This window comes from Orcinus orca, chromosome 21 (genome assembly GCF_937001465.1).
Source record: "Orcinus orca chromosome 21, mOrcOrc1.1, whole genome shotgun sequence".
Taxonomy (NCBI): Eukaryota; Metazoa; Chordata; class Mammalia; order Artiodactyla; family Delphinidae; genus Orcinus; species Orcinus orca.
This window is the reverse complement of record NC_064579.1, coordinates 1863600-1878570: the sequence shown is the minus strand read 5'-3', so window position 1 is coordinate 1878570 and position 14971 is coordinate 1863600. Positions and strand designations below refer to the sequence as shown.

The following is a 14971-nucleotide window of genomic DNA, read 5'->3' as shown; positions in this document are numbered from 1 at the left end:
ATAGGAATACAGGAGATTTCTGTGCATTAATTTTGTATCCTGCAGCTTTACCAAATTCATTTATTAGCTCTAGCAGTTTTCTGGTAGCATCTTTAGGATTCTCTATGTATAGTATCATGTCATCTGCAAACAGTGTGAGTTTTACTACTTCTTTTCCAATTTGGATTCCTTTTATTTCTTTTTCTTCTCTGATTGACATGGCTAGGACTTCCAAAACTATGTTGAATAATAGTGGCGACAGCGGACATCCTTGTCTTGTTCCAGATCTTACAGGAAATGCTTTCAGTTTTTCACCATTGAGAATGATTTTTGCTGTGGGTTTGTCATATATAATCTTTATTATGTTAAGGTAGGTTCCCCCTATGCCCACTTTCTGGAGAGTTTTTATCATAAACGGGTGTTGAATTTTGTCAGGAGCTTTTTCTGCACCTATTGAGATGATTATATGGTTTTCCTTCTTCAATTTGTTTTATGGTGTATCACATTGATTGATTTGCATATATTGAAGAATCCTTGCATCCCTGGGATAAATTCCACTTGATCATGGTGTATGATCCTTTTAATGTGTTGTTGGATTATGTTTGCTAGTATTTTGTTGAGGATATTTACATCTATATTCATCAGTGATATTGGTCTGTGATTTTCTTTTTTTGTAGTATCTTTGTCTGGTTTTGGTATCATGGTGATGGTGGCCTCATAGAATGAGTTTGGGAGTGTTCATCCCTCTGCAATTTTTTGGAAGAGTTTGAGAAGGATGGGTGTTAGCTCTTCTCTAAGTGTTCGATAGAATTCACCTGTGAAGCCGTCTGGTCCTGGGCTTTTGCTTGTTGAAAGATTTTTAATCACAGTTTCAATTTCATTATTTGTGATTGGTCTGTTCATATTTTCTGTTTCTTCCTGGTTCACTCTTGGAAGGTTATACCTTTCTAAGAATCTGTCCATTTCTTCCAGGTTGTCCATTTTATTGGCATGGAGCTGCTTGTATTAGTCTCTTAGGATGCTTTGTATTTCTGCATTGTCTGTTGTAACTTCTCCTTTTTCATTTCTAATTTTATTGATTTGAGTCCTCTCCCTCTTTTTTTGATGAGTCTGGCTAAAGGTTTATCAATTTTATTTATTTTCTCAAAGAAGCAGCTTTTAGTTTTATTGATCTTTGCTATTGTTTTCTTTGTTTCTATTTCATTTATTTCTGCTCTGATCTTTATGATTTCTTTTCTTCTACTGACTTTGGGTTTTGTCTGTTCTTCTTTCTCTGGTTCCTTTAGGTGTAACGTGAGATTGTTTATTTGAGATTTTTCATGTTTCTTGAGGTAGGCTTGTATAGCTATAAACTTCCCCCTTAGAACTGCTTTTGCTGCATCCCATAGGTTTTGGCTCATCGTGTTTTCTTTGTAATTTGTCTCTAGGTATTTTTTGAGTTCCTCTTTGATTTCTTCAGTGATCACTTGGTTATTTTGTAACATACTCTTTAGCCTCCATGTGTTTGTGTTCTTTACGTTTTTTTCCAATAGTGTTGTGGTCGGAAAAGATGCTTGATATGATTTTAATTTTCTTAAATTTACCAAGCTTGGTTTGTGACCCAAGAAGTGATCTATCCTGGAGAATGTTCAGTGTGCACTTGAGAAGAAAGTGTAATCTCCTGTTTTTGGATGGAATGCCCTATAAATATCAATTAAACCTATGTGGTGTATTGTGTCATTTAAAGCTTGTGTTTCCTTATTAATTTTCTGTCTGGATGATTTTCCCATTGGTGTGAGGTGCTACAGTCCCCCACTATTATTGTGTTACTGTCAATTTCCTCTTTTATAGCTGTTAGCAGTTGCCTTATGTATTGAGGTCCTCCTTTGTTGGGTGCATATATATTTATAATTGTTCTATCTTCTTCTTGGATTGATCCCTTGATCATTATGTAGTGTCCTTCCTTGTCTCTTGTAACATTCCTTAAAGTCTATTTTATCTGATATGAGTATTGCTACTCCAGTTTTCTTTTGATTTCCATTTGCATGGAATAGCTTTTTCCATTCCCTCACTTTCAGTCTGTATGTGTTCCTAGGTCAGAAGTGAGTCTCCTGTAGACGGCATATATATGGGTCCTGTTTTTTTAACCATTCAGCGAGCCTGTGTATTTTGGTTGGAGCATTTAATCCATTCATGTTTAAGGTAATTATCTATATGTATGTTCTTATTACCATTTCCTTTAGCATTTGTTGTAGAGCTGGTTTGGTGGTGCTGAATTCCCTTAGCTTTTGCTTGTCTGTAAAGCTTTAGATTTCTCCATTGAATCTGAATGAGATCCTTGCCGGGTAGAGTAATCTTGGCTGTAGGTTCTTTCCTTTCATCACTTTAAATATATCGTGCCACTCCCTTCTGGTTTGTAGAGTTTCTTCTGAGAAATCAGCTATTAACCTTATGGGAGTTCCCTTGTATGTTATTTGTCATTTTCCCTTATTGCTTTCAATAATTTTTCTTTGTCTTTAATTTTTGTCAATTTGATTACTATGTGTCTCGGTGTGTCTCTCCTTGTGTTTATCCTGGCTGGGACTCTCTGCAATTCCTGGACTTGGGTGGCTATTTCCTTTCCCATGTTAGGGAAGTTTTCAACTATAATCTCTTCAAATATTTTCTTGGGTCCTTTCTCTCTCTCTTCTCCTTCTGGGACCCCTATAATGTGAATGTTGCTGCGTTTAATGTCGTCCCAGTTGTCTCTTAGGCTGTCTTCATTTCTTTTCATTCTTTTTTCTTTATTGTGTTCCATGGCAGTGAATTCCTCCATTCTGTCCTCCAGGTCAGTTATCCGTTCTTCTACCTCAGTTATTCTGCTTGTGATTCCTTCTAGTGTAGTTTTCATTTCAGTTATTGTATTGTTCATCTCTGTTCATTTGTTCTTTGATTCTTCTAGGTCTTTGTTAAACATTTCTTGCATCTTCTCAATCGTTGCCTCCATGCTTTTTCCGAGGTCCTGAACCATCTTCACTATCATTATTCTGAATTCGTTTTCTGGAAGGCTGCCTATCTCCACTTCATTTAGTTGTTTTTCTGGGGTTTTATCTTGTTCCTTCATCTGGTACATAGCCCTCTGCCTTTTCATCTTGTCTATCTTTCTGTGAATGTGGGGTTTTTTCCACAGGCTGTAGGATTGTAGTTCTTGCTTCTGCTGTCTGCCCTCTGGTGGATGTGGCTATCTAAGAGGCTAGTGCAAGTTTCCTGATGGGAGGGACTGGTGGTAGAGCTGGGTGTTGCTGTGATGGGAAGAGCTCAGTAAAACTTTAATCCACTGTGATGGGTGGGGCTGGGTTCCCTCCCTGTTCGTTGTTTGGCCTGAGGCGACCCAGTACTGGAGGCTACCCAGCTCTTTGGTGGGGCTAATGTCAGACTCTGGGAGGGCTCACGCCAAGGAGTACTTCCCACAACTTCTGCTGCCAGTGTCCTTGTCCTCACGGTGAGACACAGCCACCCCCCTGCCTCTGCAGGAGACCCTCCAACAGTAGCAGGTAGGGCTGGTTCAGTCTCCTCTAGGGTGACTGCTCCTTCCCCTGGGTCTTGATGTGCACACTACTTTGTGTGTGCCCTCCAAGAGTGGAGCCTCTCTTTCTCCCAGTCCTGTCAAAGTCCTCTAGTCAAATCCCACTAGCCTTCAAATTCTGACTCTCTAGGAATTCCTCCTCCTGTTGCTGGACGCTGAGGTTTGGAAGCCTGACGTGGGGCTCAGAACCTTCACTCCAGTGGGTGGACTTCTGTGGTATAAGTGTTCTCCAGTTTGTGAGTCACCCACCCAGCGGTTATGGGATTTGATTTTATTGTGATTGCACCCCTCCTACCATCTCATTGTGGCTTCTCCTTTGTCTTTTTTGGTGAGTTCTAGTGTCTTCCTGTCGATGATTGTTCACCAGTTAGTTGTGATTCCGGTGCTCTCGCAGGAGGGAGTGAGCGCACATCTTTTTACTCCGCCATCTTGAACCGATCACTCCACTGCCTTGTGCCTCTGTCTTACTTATGACTGGGCTCCACTCAGCCACTGCTTTACTGTCTGTTATGACTGTCCTGACCCAGCTGGGCATAGCCTCAGGTGCTTCGTGGTGGTGGAGCCAAAAGACAATCACAGGCTCCTGGTTCTGGTTCTCGATTAAGCAATCTTCATGTGCTTTCACCCCTCCTGCCCTCCCCTCCTGTTTTCTCCCTCTCTGTCTAGCTCACACGTTTCTAGTACTAGCTCCTGGAGTGCAACCAGGGCCCTGAAAGTACCAACCTCCCTGATTGTAGCCAAGAGAGAAAATGTTGAAGCTTAAAGAGCACTGGGGGAAGTTGAAAGCTCAAGCATTTAACACAATCCCCAGGCACCTAATCATTATCAAACTTATGGGTAAACTCTGGAAGAGTGCAGTCAAACTGAGAGCATCATGTAGCTAGTGACGGCCCTACCAATGATGAGCTCATATCAATAATTCCCAAGAAGTCAAAAACAGATGATGAATGGTACACATGAATGAGATAAATTTTGTGATAGGTAAAATATACCTCAATAAAAAACTGATGAACAATTTGCACTACAACTTATATCACTTGTTAAGTAGTTTTATTTACACACACATTGTGATTTAGTTTATTTGTATAATAAATGGTAATTTAAAAAAAATTGTTCATTGATTGGTTGATTTCTGTATTTAGCACAACATACTGATTGCTGATCAACCCTGCCTACGCTCTCCCACTAGCACTGTGGCATCTTAACTTTCCCCAGAAACCCTGATGACATAGCAGCAGTCTGTACTGTGGACTCATTGAGCTGTCGTTTTCAACCTGGGCTGCACCTTAGAATTATGGGGGGAGCTTTTAAAGTATGCTGATGCCAAGCCCACACCCTCAGCCAATGAAATTAGAATCCCTGAGGCTGGGGCTCAGTCACTGGAGTTTCGTTAAAACTGTCCACGTGATTCTAAGATGCAGCCAGGGTTAAGAAATACTGGACAGAGGAAGGCACCCTTTGAAACTGGGGAGGCAGGCATGGGTTTCATGAGTGTCCATTTCCTAACTGTCACCCTTCTCCATGTTCTGTAACAAGTGCGTCAGGCCTGGCTCAGGTTCTCACTTGTAAAGTGGAGAATCAACAATTGCCCTGCTTCTCCATAGGGTTTTTTTGGTCTCAAATGAGACAGCATTTGTGTGTCCTTATGGATATTCGTCCAGATCCCATCTGTCCCTCGTCTGGGGTGATGACTTTCTTCTACCCTGTCTTACAGTTTCCCTTCTCTGGCTTTCATTTTTCTGATCGTATTTTCACCAAGCATCTGTAGACTGCTTCTGATATCCTCAGGGATTGGTAAGAAGGCAGGAGTGTTGGTGCACAATTCAAAGCACATCACAAGGATCTAGAAGACAATGACAGGTTTAGAACATCCATGTGCTGACAGGTATCCAGCTGTTTTGAAAAAGGATCAGCCAGTCTTTTTTTACTCAGATTGTATTCTTATTTGTACTGGTTTGATGGGAGAGCTAATGGTGTAGGGTACCTATCTTGAAATAGTGGCAGCAGTCATTGATTTTCCTTTTCTATAACTGACAACTTTAAAGAATATGTTCTGGGACTTCCCTGGCAGTGCAGTGGTTAAGAATCCGCCTGCCAATGCAGGGGACACGGGTTCGAGCCCTGGTCCAGGAGGTCCCACATGCCACAGAGCAACCAAGCCTGTGTGCCACAACTTCTGAGCCTGCACGCTAGAGCCCGCAAGCCACAACTACTGAGCCCACGTGCCATAACTACTGAAGCCCGTGTGCCTAGAGCCTGTGTTCCCTAACAAGCCACCGCAATGAGAAGCCCGCGCACTGCAACAAAGAGTAGCCCCCAATCACCGCAGCTAGAGAAAGCCCGTGCACAGCAACAAAGTCCCAACGCAGCCAGAAATAAATAATAAATAAGTAAATTTATTTTTAAAAAAAGAATATGTTCTGTGATTTATTAGAGTTTGGAGGAGTTATTAGGTTATTGCGGTTTGGAGAGATACATATCAAAGGATCAGGAAGGACAGAGAAGCTGTATTGTAGCCCAGAAAGATCTATATCCATTCAATACTAAAATTTGCCAAATAAATATGACTCTGTTTTTTTTTTCTTTTAAAGCCACCAGAAATATATGCATGGATGTAAATCCATAGGGAAAGAACACAGTGAACAACTGAACTAAATCAGGATTGGATGGTCAAAGGGAGTTTTGTCTACTCTGATCAAAAGGAACTGTCACCTTGGAGTCATTCTTAACTATTTTTGGGTCTTGCATCCTCCATCCAGTTAAGCTGTCAGCAAATCCTATCAGATTAACCTTCAAAGAACATCCAGAATCCATACACTGCTCATCACCTCCAACTGAACTGATACAGTCCATTGTTTTCTAAAATTGTTGACCACGACCCACGGTAAGAAATACATTTTACAACATGACCCAATACACCTGAACATATATAAGTTTAAAAAAACTTCACCAGGGTTTCCCTGGTGGCGCAGTGGTTGAGAGTCTGCCTGCCGATGCAGGGGACACGGGTTCGTGCCCCGGTCCGGAAAGATCCCACATGCCGCAGAGCGGCTGGGCCCGTGAGCCGTGGCCGCTGAGCCTGCATGTCCGGAGCCTGTGCTCCGCAACGGGAGAGGCCACAACAGTGAGAGGCCCGCGTACTGCAAAAAAAAAAAAAAAAAAAAAAAAAACTTCACCAAAAATTACTTTCTTCTTCTAAATGCACTGTGCACTATTTTCTATTCCACTGTATTTCAGTTTTTGAAATACTCATTAAACACTCCAAAAAATGCTGGTCATGGAATCAGATACTAAGATGGAACTTGGGACCAACATCCGTGTGGTCAAACTGCAAGGCCTGTGAGGTCTCAGCCTCCCAGGTGGAAGCCGTGTGGCACCTGTCAGTGATCCCCGTCAGGCCGCGATGGCTGGGCCCTCATACCTAAGAGGCCCTCTGTCTCTTAGCAGTCCATTGTGGGCTGTCCTCAGGCCACACAGGAGGCTGGCTGCTGACTGCACTCCCCAAAGCTGGGCAGCAAGTTCCTCCTTGGAGGAGGACTGGTGGGTCACCTTGTCCACCATAGGACCCACTAAAATGACTTTATGATCGATCAGTGAATTGTGAAGCATAATTTAAACACTTTGACCTTTTGCCCGGACTGCTACAATAGCTTTACACTCATCTGTTTCCATTCTTGCCTTTCTACTTTGTGTATTTCACACATGGTAGCCAAAATAATCCTTTAAAAATGTAAATCACATGTCCCTCCTTTACTCAAAACCTTCCACTAATTTCCACTTAAAATCAAATCCCACAAATGTTAATTAGCACATTAAAAGATGCTCAACATCACTAATCATTAGGGAAATGTGAAGTGAAGATACCAGTTCACATTCATTCAGATGGTTATCAAAACAAAACCAGGAAACAAGCATTGGTGAGTATGGGAAGAAACTGGAACCCTTGCACAGATGCTGTGGAAAACAGTTCCCAAAAACTTAAACATAGAATTACCGTATGTCAAGCAATCCCACACTGGGTAAATACCCAAAAGTGAAAGCGGGGTCTCTAACAGGTATTTCATTATTCTCAACAGCCAAAAGGTGAAAGCAACCCAAATGTTCATTATCAAATGATTGGATAAACAAAATGTGGCCTATACATACAATGGAATATTATTCAGCCTTTAAAAAGGAAATTCTGACACGTGGATGAACCTGGAGGACATTATGCAAACTGAAATAAGCCAGACACCAAAGGACAAATACTGTATGATTCTACTTCCATGAGGACCTAGAATAGTCATACTCACGGAGACAGAATGTAGAATAGTGGTTACAAGGGGCCGGGGCGGGATTGGGTGGGGAATGGGGAGTGTTTTATGTGGACAGAGTTTCAGTTGGGAAGATGATAAAGTTCTGGAGATGGATGGTGGCCATGGCTGCACATCAATGTGAATGTACTCAACATCACCAAACTATATACTTAAAAATGATTAAAAAGATAAGTTTCATGTTATGACTATTTTTTACCACAATAAAAATAATAATAAAAATCCAAATCCTTACCATGATCCTTGGCTGCTTCTTCAATCTTATCACCCTCCAGTTCCTTCCCTTCACTCACAGGCCTTCAGCCCTGCTGGCATCCTTGCCGAACCAAGATCGCACCAAGCACGCACTTCCTGTTCTCTGACTGGTATGCTTTTTCCTCTCACAGGTCTCTGCTCAAACAGCCCCTGAAAAGCCTTCCTGAAAATCTACTGCTGAAGGTGAAAAATAATTTTCCTTCCACCCTTCTGAGTTCTTGGTTGAAACCCCAGTAATAAAAGACAGATTAACAAGAGAAAAACAAAAAGAGGTTTATTAACATGTATACCTCGTGTATACCTAGAGAAAATAGAAAAATACGTAGAGATAAACAGAGAAAAATTAGCAACTCCCTGAGATGGCTTAGAACTCAGGCTTAAATACCACCTTAATAAGGAAAGGGGATGGGAGATGAAGGCCTCTTGGGGGAGAGTAAAAGGTTTTTAGGAACAATGAACGGGCCCTTAGAAGAACAGGTTGCAGATGTGACAATTTGACAAAACTTGTCAGGGTGTGGCGTCCACTTCCACTCTTGAAACTCCCAGGGAGGGGACTTAACGGCAATTGAGTTCCTTTTGGAGGGTCTGTCTTTAGAAATGTAAGGGAGTTCGGAGAAGCTTCTCCCCACATTTACGGTTTTTCAAGTGCCAACAGCTCAAAATAACCAAAACACCAAAGCAGCATCTGTGGAGTAGCATGTCCTGTACTCCTACATACATATTTTGGGGCGTATTCTGCTATCCTCCCCTAGAATGCAAAGCCCGTGACTGCAGAGTTTATTTTGTGCCATGAGCAAGCCCGGCATATACTAGGTAGTCAGTGTTAAACATTTACCTTTCCTATAATGTATACCCATATTCCTTGCATAATTAGAACTTTAATTTCAAAAGACTAAAATCCTGGATTACTGAAATTCTGCGGTATAAACTCAGCATCCAAAAGAAAAAAAAAAAAAATGTGTGGAAGGAGCGTAAATGCCCTTGGATGGCTAACGCGGAGCACGGGCGCGAGCTGCTTATCCAGGGCTCCCAAGCTTCTCCCGCCGACACTAACAACTAACAACACTAGTACGTTCCGAAGCACCAGCTACAAGCGTTCGGACAGGCCTGCGGACAGGACGAGTGGGAAATCTGGTGCCCCAGGTGGCGTGATGCAGCCCGAAGTGCAGAACCGCGCCCAACAGGGACGGCCAGGCCAGGGTGCAGGCGCGGGCGCTGGGCACTCCGGCCCGCGTCTCTATGGTAGGAGCGGAAAAACCGGAAGTAGCCGTGAGAGGGGCGGGGCAGGGGCGGGGCCACCGGCACCTCCTCCGCTGGGAGCCGAGGAGAGATGGCGGCTGCCGACGGCGTCGGGGAGGCTGCGCAGGGCGGGGAGCCAGGTCAGCCGGAGCCGCCGCCGCCCCAGCCGCATCCCCCTCCGCCCCAGCTGCCGCAAGAAGAGGCGGCGGCGTCCCCTATGGACGACGGGTTCCTGAGCCTGGACTCGCCCACCTATGTCCTGTACAGGTAACGCCCACGGCATGGTCGCGGGGCGGGAGGCCCTCCCCCGCGCGCGGCGCTGCACGGGGCGCGGCTGCGGCAGAAGCTAGCGCGTCCTCGCCGTCCGGCGGCCGGGAGCGGCGGGGTGGGGCCCGCGCTGTCACCGTTCTGGGCGGTGGAGGTTCCGGAACCCACAGCGCTGGCCTGCTGTAGTCCGAATGCCAAAGGGCTTGGGTGCAGTCGGACCGCAAAGAAGGTCCAGATTGGCTCGCTTTAGAAACGGGGCTTCCCGTGGTTTGTTCTGCGGAAACGGAGAGAGCTAGCGTAAGATCTTTAGGGACCGGGACGTTTTCATTCAGTGTTTCTAGCGCCCAGTGTCAGCCAGGCACCGAGTTAGGCTGTAAGGATGAGACTATGAGAATTCAACTCCGTTACGCATCCCCTCGTCGCCTCGTGCTTAGTGCAAGCCATGTGCAGTGTCGGGTACTGCTGTAACTTTCTCACCTTTCCTCTCCATCTTTGCCACCACCCAGTCCCGTCCCCGTTAGTTCTTTGCTTTCTATTGGTCATGCTGGTTCCCCAGCTGCATTTTGAACCTGCAGAGACGACTGAGAAGTCGTTACTTTTCTCATGTCTTATTTTTTCTTCTGTAGTTCTAGGTAAACCCATTAGATGACTGATTTGCGTAGGTTGTTTATGAACTGAGTGAAAGCCACTATGCACATTTCGTTCTTGGAGTTAACAGTGTTAGTGATTTCAGTTGGTTGAGGTGGCCCCATAGCCCTCAGACCTCCTCTCTGAACTGTGAAATACTCGGGTTCTTCCCTTGACTGTGTCCTATTTCCCTGTGCCTAAAGGACAGCGGTACCATTCTCATGCCACTCCCCATATAGGTCTCACACCTCGAGTAATTGTTTCCCCTGGATTTCTCCTTGTATAATGGGCACAATTTTAGGATTTGTCTAGATACCACAGAATTTTTGCTGTCAATAGCTGATGAGTACAGAGAACTGAAAAATGGGTAATAGGAAAAGAATGTAAGTAAAAGAGTGGTTAACGAAAATTTGGTCACACTGAGCAGTTTACACAGCAGTGTCTATAGGCACCCAGTGTTGCCACTGTAATTTATTTTAGCATTGATAATGAGAAGTAGTATTCGTTGAATACTTACTATATGCATTTATTATATGCTACATTTATAACATATAGCATATATATTTAAGCATACAGTAATACTATATAGTACATTTAGTGTATTTCCTGTATAATATTGTATATGCTGTGTGTGTTAGGGTATATATAGTATAATAGTGTATATATAGTATAATACTATGTATTATATGCTTACTATTATGCATATTTTAAGAGCTTAACATATTATCTCACTTAAACCTCCAAGTAGCCTTCTGAGGTCGGTTGGTAATAGTATCATCTCCATTTTATAAATGAAGAAATTGAGGCCCAGAGAGGTTAAGTAACTTCCTCAGGGTCCCACAGCTAGTTAAGTGGTAGAGCCAGTGTTCCACAGATTCCAGACTCTACTGACCACCTGGACCACCTCTCAGTGTACAAAAATGATAGTGATTACTTTTACTTTTAAATATCACTTTCTAGTTATTCAGAGTATTCAAATAAAAAATTGTTATTCAAATGTTTTTAAACTGTTGACTGATTCCAAAGAGCCTTATTAGACCAATGAATTAGATTGATTTCTAATTTAAAACTATTGTGTACTTGCTACAAAAACCTGCTTTTGCATTTATGTAAAAACTTTAAATTTGAAAACTATTGACTTATTAACTTTAATTGGAAAATTATTCATTTTATTTTTCTTTTACTTAAAAGTTTAATATGTAAAACAAAGTGGCAACACTTGGTCTTGAAGAATCCAACCATGGTTACATTATTTGCAAGTTAAAGTGTAATTGTTGCCTTTTTAAAAAAACATCAGATTTCTTCTTTTCCTTACACGCTTGAATATAATCACTGAAAAATATATGTATTTTCAGGGACAGAGCAGAATGGGCTGATATAGATCCAGTGCCGCAGAATGATGGCCCCAATCCAGTGGTCCAGATCATTTATAGTGAAAAATGTAAGTTTATTTTTTATTAGGGAAAGGTCTGTAAGTCAAACTTAGTAGCAAAGTTGAAATTCACAACTATGTGACTAGATAGATGACAGATTTTTGTCTAATAAAGATCTAAGTGACTTAAGCTAATCTTGTGGGGTTTTGTAATTTATTTTCATGATTAAAAGTTTTATTTTGTCCAAAGAGTGGACATATTTTAAGTTTAAATAATGAATGTTACATTATAATACATAGTAACCACTGTGTGATTGTGCTTTTCATTTAGTGTTTAATCTGCACATGAGATACAACAGAAATGATTTACTGTTTTATTTAGAATAAACTTTGGTTGTTGAAACATGAGCATTTTGAAATATATTTTAGCTGTGAAATGTTAGGCTCAGCTGGAATATATTACTGATAGTGAGTGGATTATTTTCTTTGACAAAGTATTCTTTCATAATGAATGTGAAATGCTTTGTAAATTGAAGGCCATGCAAATGTTAATTGTTAGTTGTTCTTCTAGGAAAGGGTAAACAAAATGGAATGCAAGTTTTGTAGTTTTATGTATATATTTCTTTCAGTTAAGGCTCTGTTATCCAAGATCATTCCTCTTTTACAGAAAGCGATTATTATTTTTTCTGATTATGAGATAATGTCAAGAATGTAAAGAAAGAATAATAGTGTGAGGGTTTGCCTTATCAAATATGAAAGTGTACTACTAAACTTAATAATTAACATGTGGAACTGGTGCAGAAATAAATAGATTAATAAAGAAACTAAAAATAGGTCATCAGTATAGGTGGGACCTCAATATTTGATAAAAAGGACATTTCATATCTGTATGAAAAAGATGGATTAATCAAGTAATGGTTTTGTAACAGTTGTCTGTGGATTTGAATATAAACAGAATTGTATCCCTATCTCATATCTTACATGAAAATAAATTACAGATGAATTAAAGTCCTAAAGCAAAACTGTAAACATACTAAAGCAAATAGAATAATCTTTCATTCTTAGGGTAAAGAAGGAATTATTAGGCAAGATGTAAAACTCCGAATTGATTGAGGAAAAGATCAGAAGGTATAACTGCATGAACCTGCAAAACTTCCAAACTGGTGAGAGATATTATATGTGAAGAGTTAATTCACTAGAAGAAATAGAAATATCTATGAAGAGATGTTAACCTCACTAGTGATCTGAGAAATGGAAACCACAACTTTTCCAGATTCATAAGGTACCTTTTGAAAACTGACACAGTCATTCATTTCTCTTTCAGTTAAAAATAATAAAACCTTTTTTTTCAGGGTAAAAAAAAAAAAATCAACATTTTTAATTCTTAAATTAGGGGCTTCCCTGGTGGCGCAGTGGTTGGGAGTCTGCCTGCCGATGCAGGGGACACGGGTTCTTGCCCCGGTCCAGGAAGATCCCACATGTCGCGGAGCGGCTGGGCCCGTGAGCCGTGGCTGCTGAGCCTGCGCATCCGGAGCCTGTGCTCCGCAACAGGAGAGGCTGCAACACTGAGAGGCCCGCGTACCGCAAAAATAAATAAATAAATAAATAAATAAATAAATAAATAAATAAATATATATATATCATTATTACAAACCACAAAGGAAAAGAGAGAAATAATGACCCATTGATCAAAAATTGATAAATGATTATATCAGAATTTTAAATTTGTGCAACAGAAGACACCATGAATAAGTTAAAAAGCAAACAGCAGTGTAGGAGAAGATGTATAAACAGAGGATCGATATTCAGAACCTTATAAGGAATTCCTACGAAAGGTTAAAGAAACAGGGAAACTAATCAAAAAATAGACAAAGGGTATGAACTTGTAGTTCATAGAAGAAAAAATTTCGTTAGCCATTAAATAGGGGGACAATCCATTATCATTAGGAATGAAAGATAATTTTAAACTGTTTTATGATATCAGATATTGAGACATACGAACAGATCCATGCTTTTCAGATGGTAGTTTTCATATGTTTAGCCATTTTAGAAAGCACTATTGCGTGTATATTTAGTAAAACTAGAAAATGCTCATATCTTACAACCTTGAAATGCTGCTTCGCCTGATACATTCTGGGTTCACTCTGGCTTATGGCATCAGAAGACATGTACTAGGAGGCTGAGAGCACAGACTTCAGAGCCAGACCACCTAGTTCAGATTCTAACTGCACCACTTTACTGACTCTGTAACCTTGGACAAGTTATTTAACCTCTCATTATCTCTGTCTTCTTCTGTGTAAAATGAGGACGATAGTAGTAACTACTTTATAGAGTGAGTGAGGTATACACATGAAATAAGAGAACAGTGGCTGACTCATAGTAAGCACTGTGTGTGATAGCTGTTACAATTCACAGCATTTTTTGGAAGAACAAAATATTGGAAACCGGCTATATATTTGTGTTTTGGAGAATAGATAAATGTATCTTTGTCATACAGCTGTGTGCTACATAACCAATAAGAGGATCTAGATCTGTTATAATAGGGACAGATCGCAGAAACAGTGTTGAGTGAAAAAAAGGCACATAAGTTTTAGACACTTTGAGTATGACAGTATATTAAATTTGTAATTTTTAATTAACAGACTTTTAATATCAAAAAATCTAATGAATATAAAATTCTATTTATATAATCCCAAATTTATTTATGACCCTAAATTATATAGGGTCATATAGCCCTAAGACTGAGTATCCTAGTCCCATTTATAGAAATCTGTTCTGCAAAAAAATAGCATTGACATGTAAATTAGGCCAGGCCCACTGTATGGAAGTGAAACAAGAATGATGTAGATGTGTATACACAGGCATGGAAGAACATATCACTGAGGGGGAAATGCCAAAATGAAAAGCAGAATGAAAGTGTTATGCCAACTTCATTAAAAAACAAGAGCAAGATTACATTTATTTGCTTAGAAAAATGTCTGGAGAGACATATCAACTGGTAACAGCCATTACCAGTGATACAGATCCAGTGCACTGGGGAGTAGCACTGGATATGGGAGACTTCATGTACTTTTATATTGTTTGCAGTGTTTACAAAGAGCATGTATTTCTTTCTTTTCTTTTCTTTTTTTTGAATACTCAAAATAGTTTTATATTAAACATTTACCAAATTTAAGTTGTGCTAACTTCTGATACATAGACATATGAATCTACATAACTGTATATACATGTATACATAAATACATACATAATTCACATCTATGGTAATATTTTGAGCTTTACCTATGAAATTAATTTCAATTTGGGTCAAATATTTCATCTTTTGGAAGAAACCTAACTTGTTCATGAAAATCTTGAATCCATCTGAGGTAAGGA

The 14971-nt window shown here is 40.7% G+C and overlaps 2 protein-coding genes across 7 annotated transcripts in view; both read left to right on the top strand.

The window, feature by feature from the left end:
* HOOK3 (hook microtubule tethering protein 3) overlaps nt 1-14971 on the top strand; it is a 139909-nt gene that overhangs the window by 120353 nt on the left and 4585 nt on the right. For 2 of the 5 annotated variants that reach the window (XR_007474571.1, XR_007474573.1), the window contains 4 exons: nt 6115-6407; nt 8223-8274; nt 11580-11665; nt 12662-12878. Coding sequence is in view for 1 of the 5 variants with exons in the window: in XM_049704190.1 (XP_049560147.1) it covers nt 6115-6178 (64 nt within the window). In the remaining 4 variants the exon portion in view is untranslated. Of the gene's footprint in view, nt 1-6114; nt 8065-8222; nt 8275-11579; nt 11666-12661; nt 12879-14971 lie in introns of those variants that run through there. The other 3 variants (XR_007474572.1, XR_004479681.2, XM_049704190.1) reach the window with 3 other exon arrangements.
* Nucleotides 9393-14971, top strand: part of FNTA (farnesyltransferase, CAAX box, alpha) — a 30264-nt gene continuing 24685 nt past the window's right edge. Inside the window, exons 1-2 of one of the 2 annotated variants that reach the window (XM_033415361.2) lie at nt 9393-9597; nt 11580-11665. In XM_033415361.2, the coding sequence (XP_033271252.1) occupies nt 9422-9597; nt 11580-11665 (262 nt within the window). In that variant the 5' untranslated portion in view covers nt 9393-9421. The remainder of the gene's footprint in view (nt 9598-11579; nt 11666-14971) is intronic. The other variant, XM_012538784.3, reaches the window with a different exon arrangement.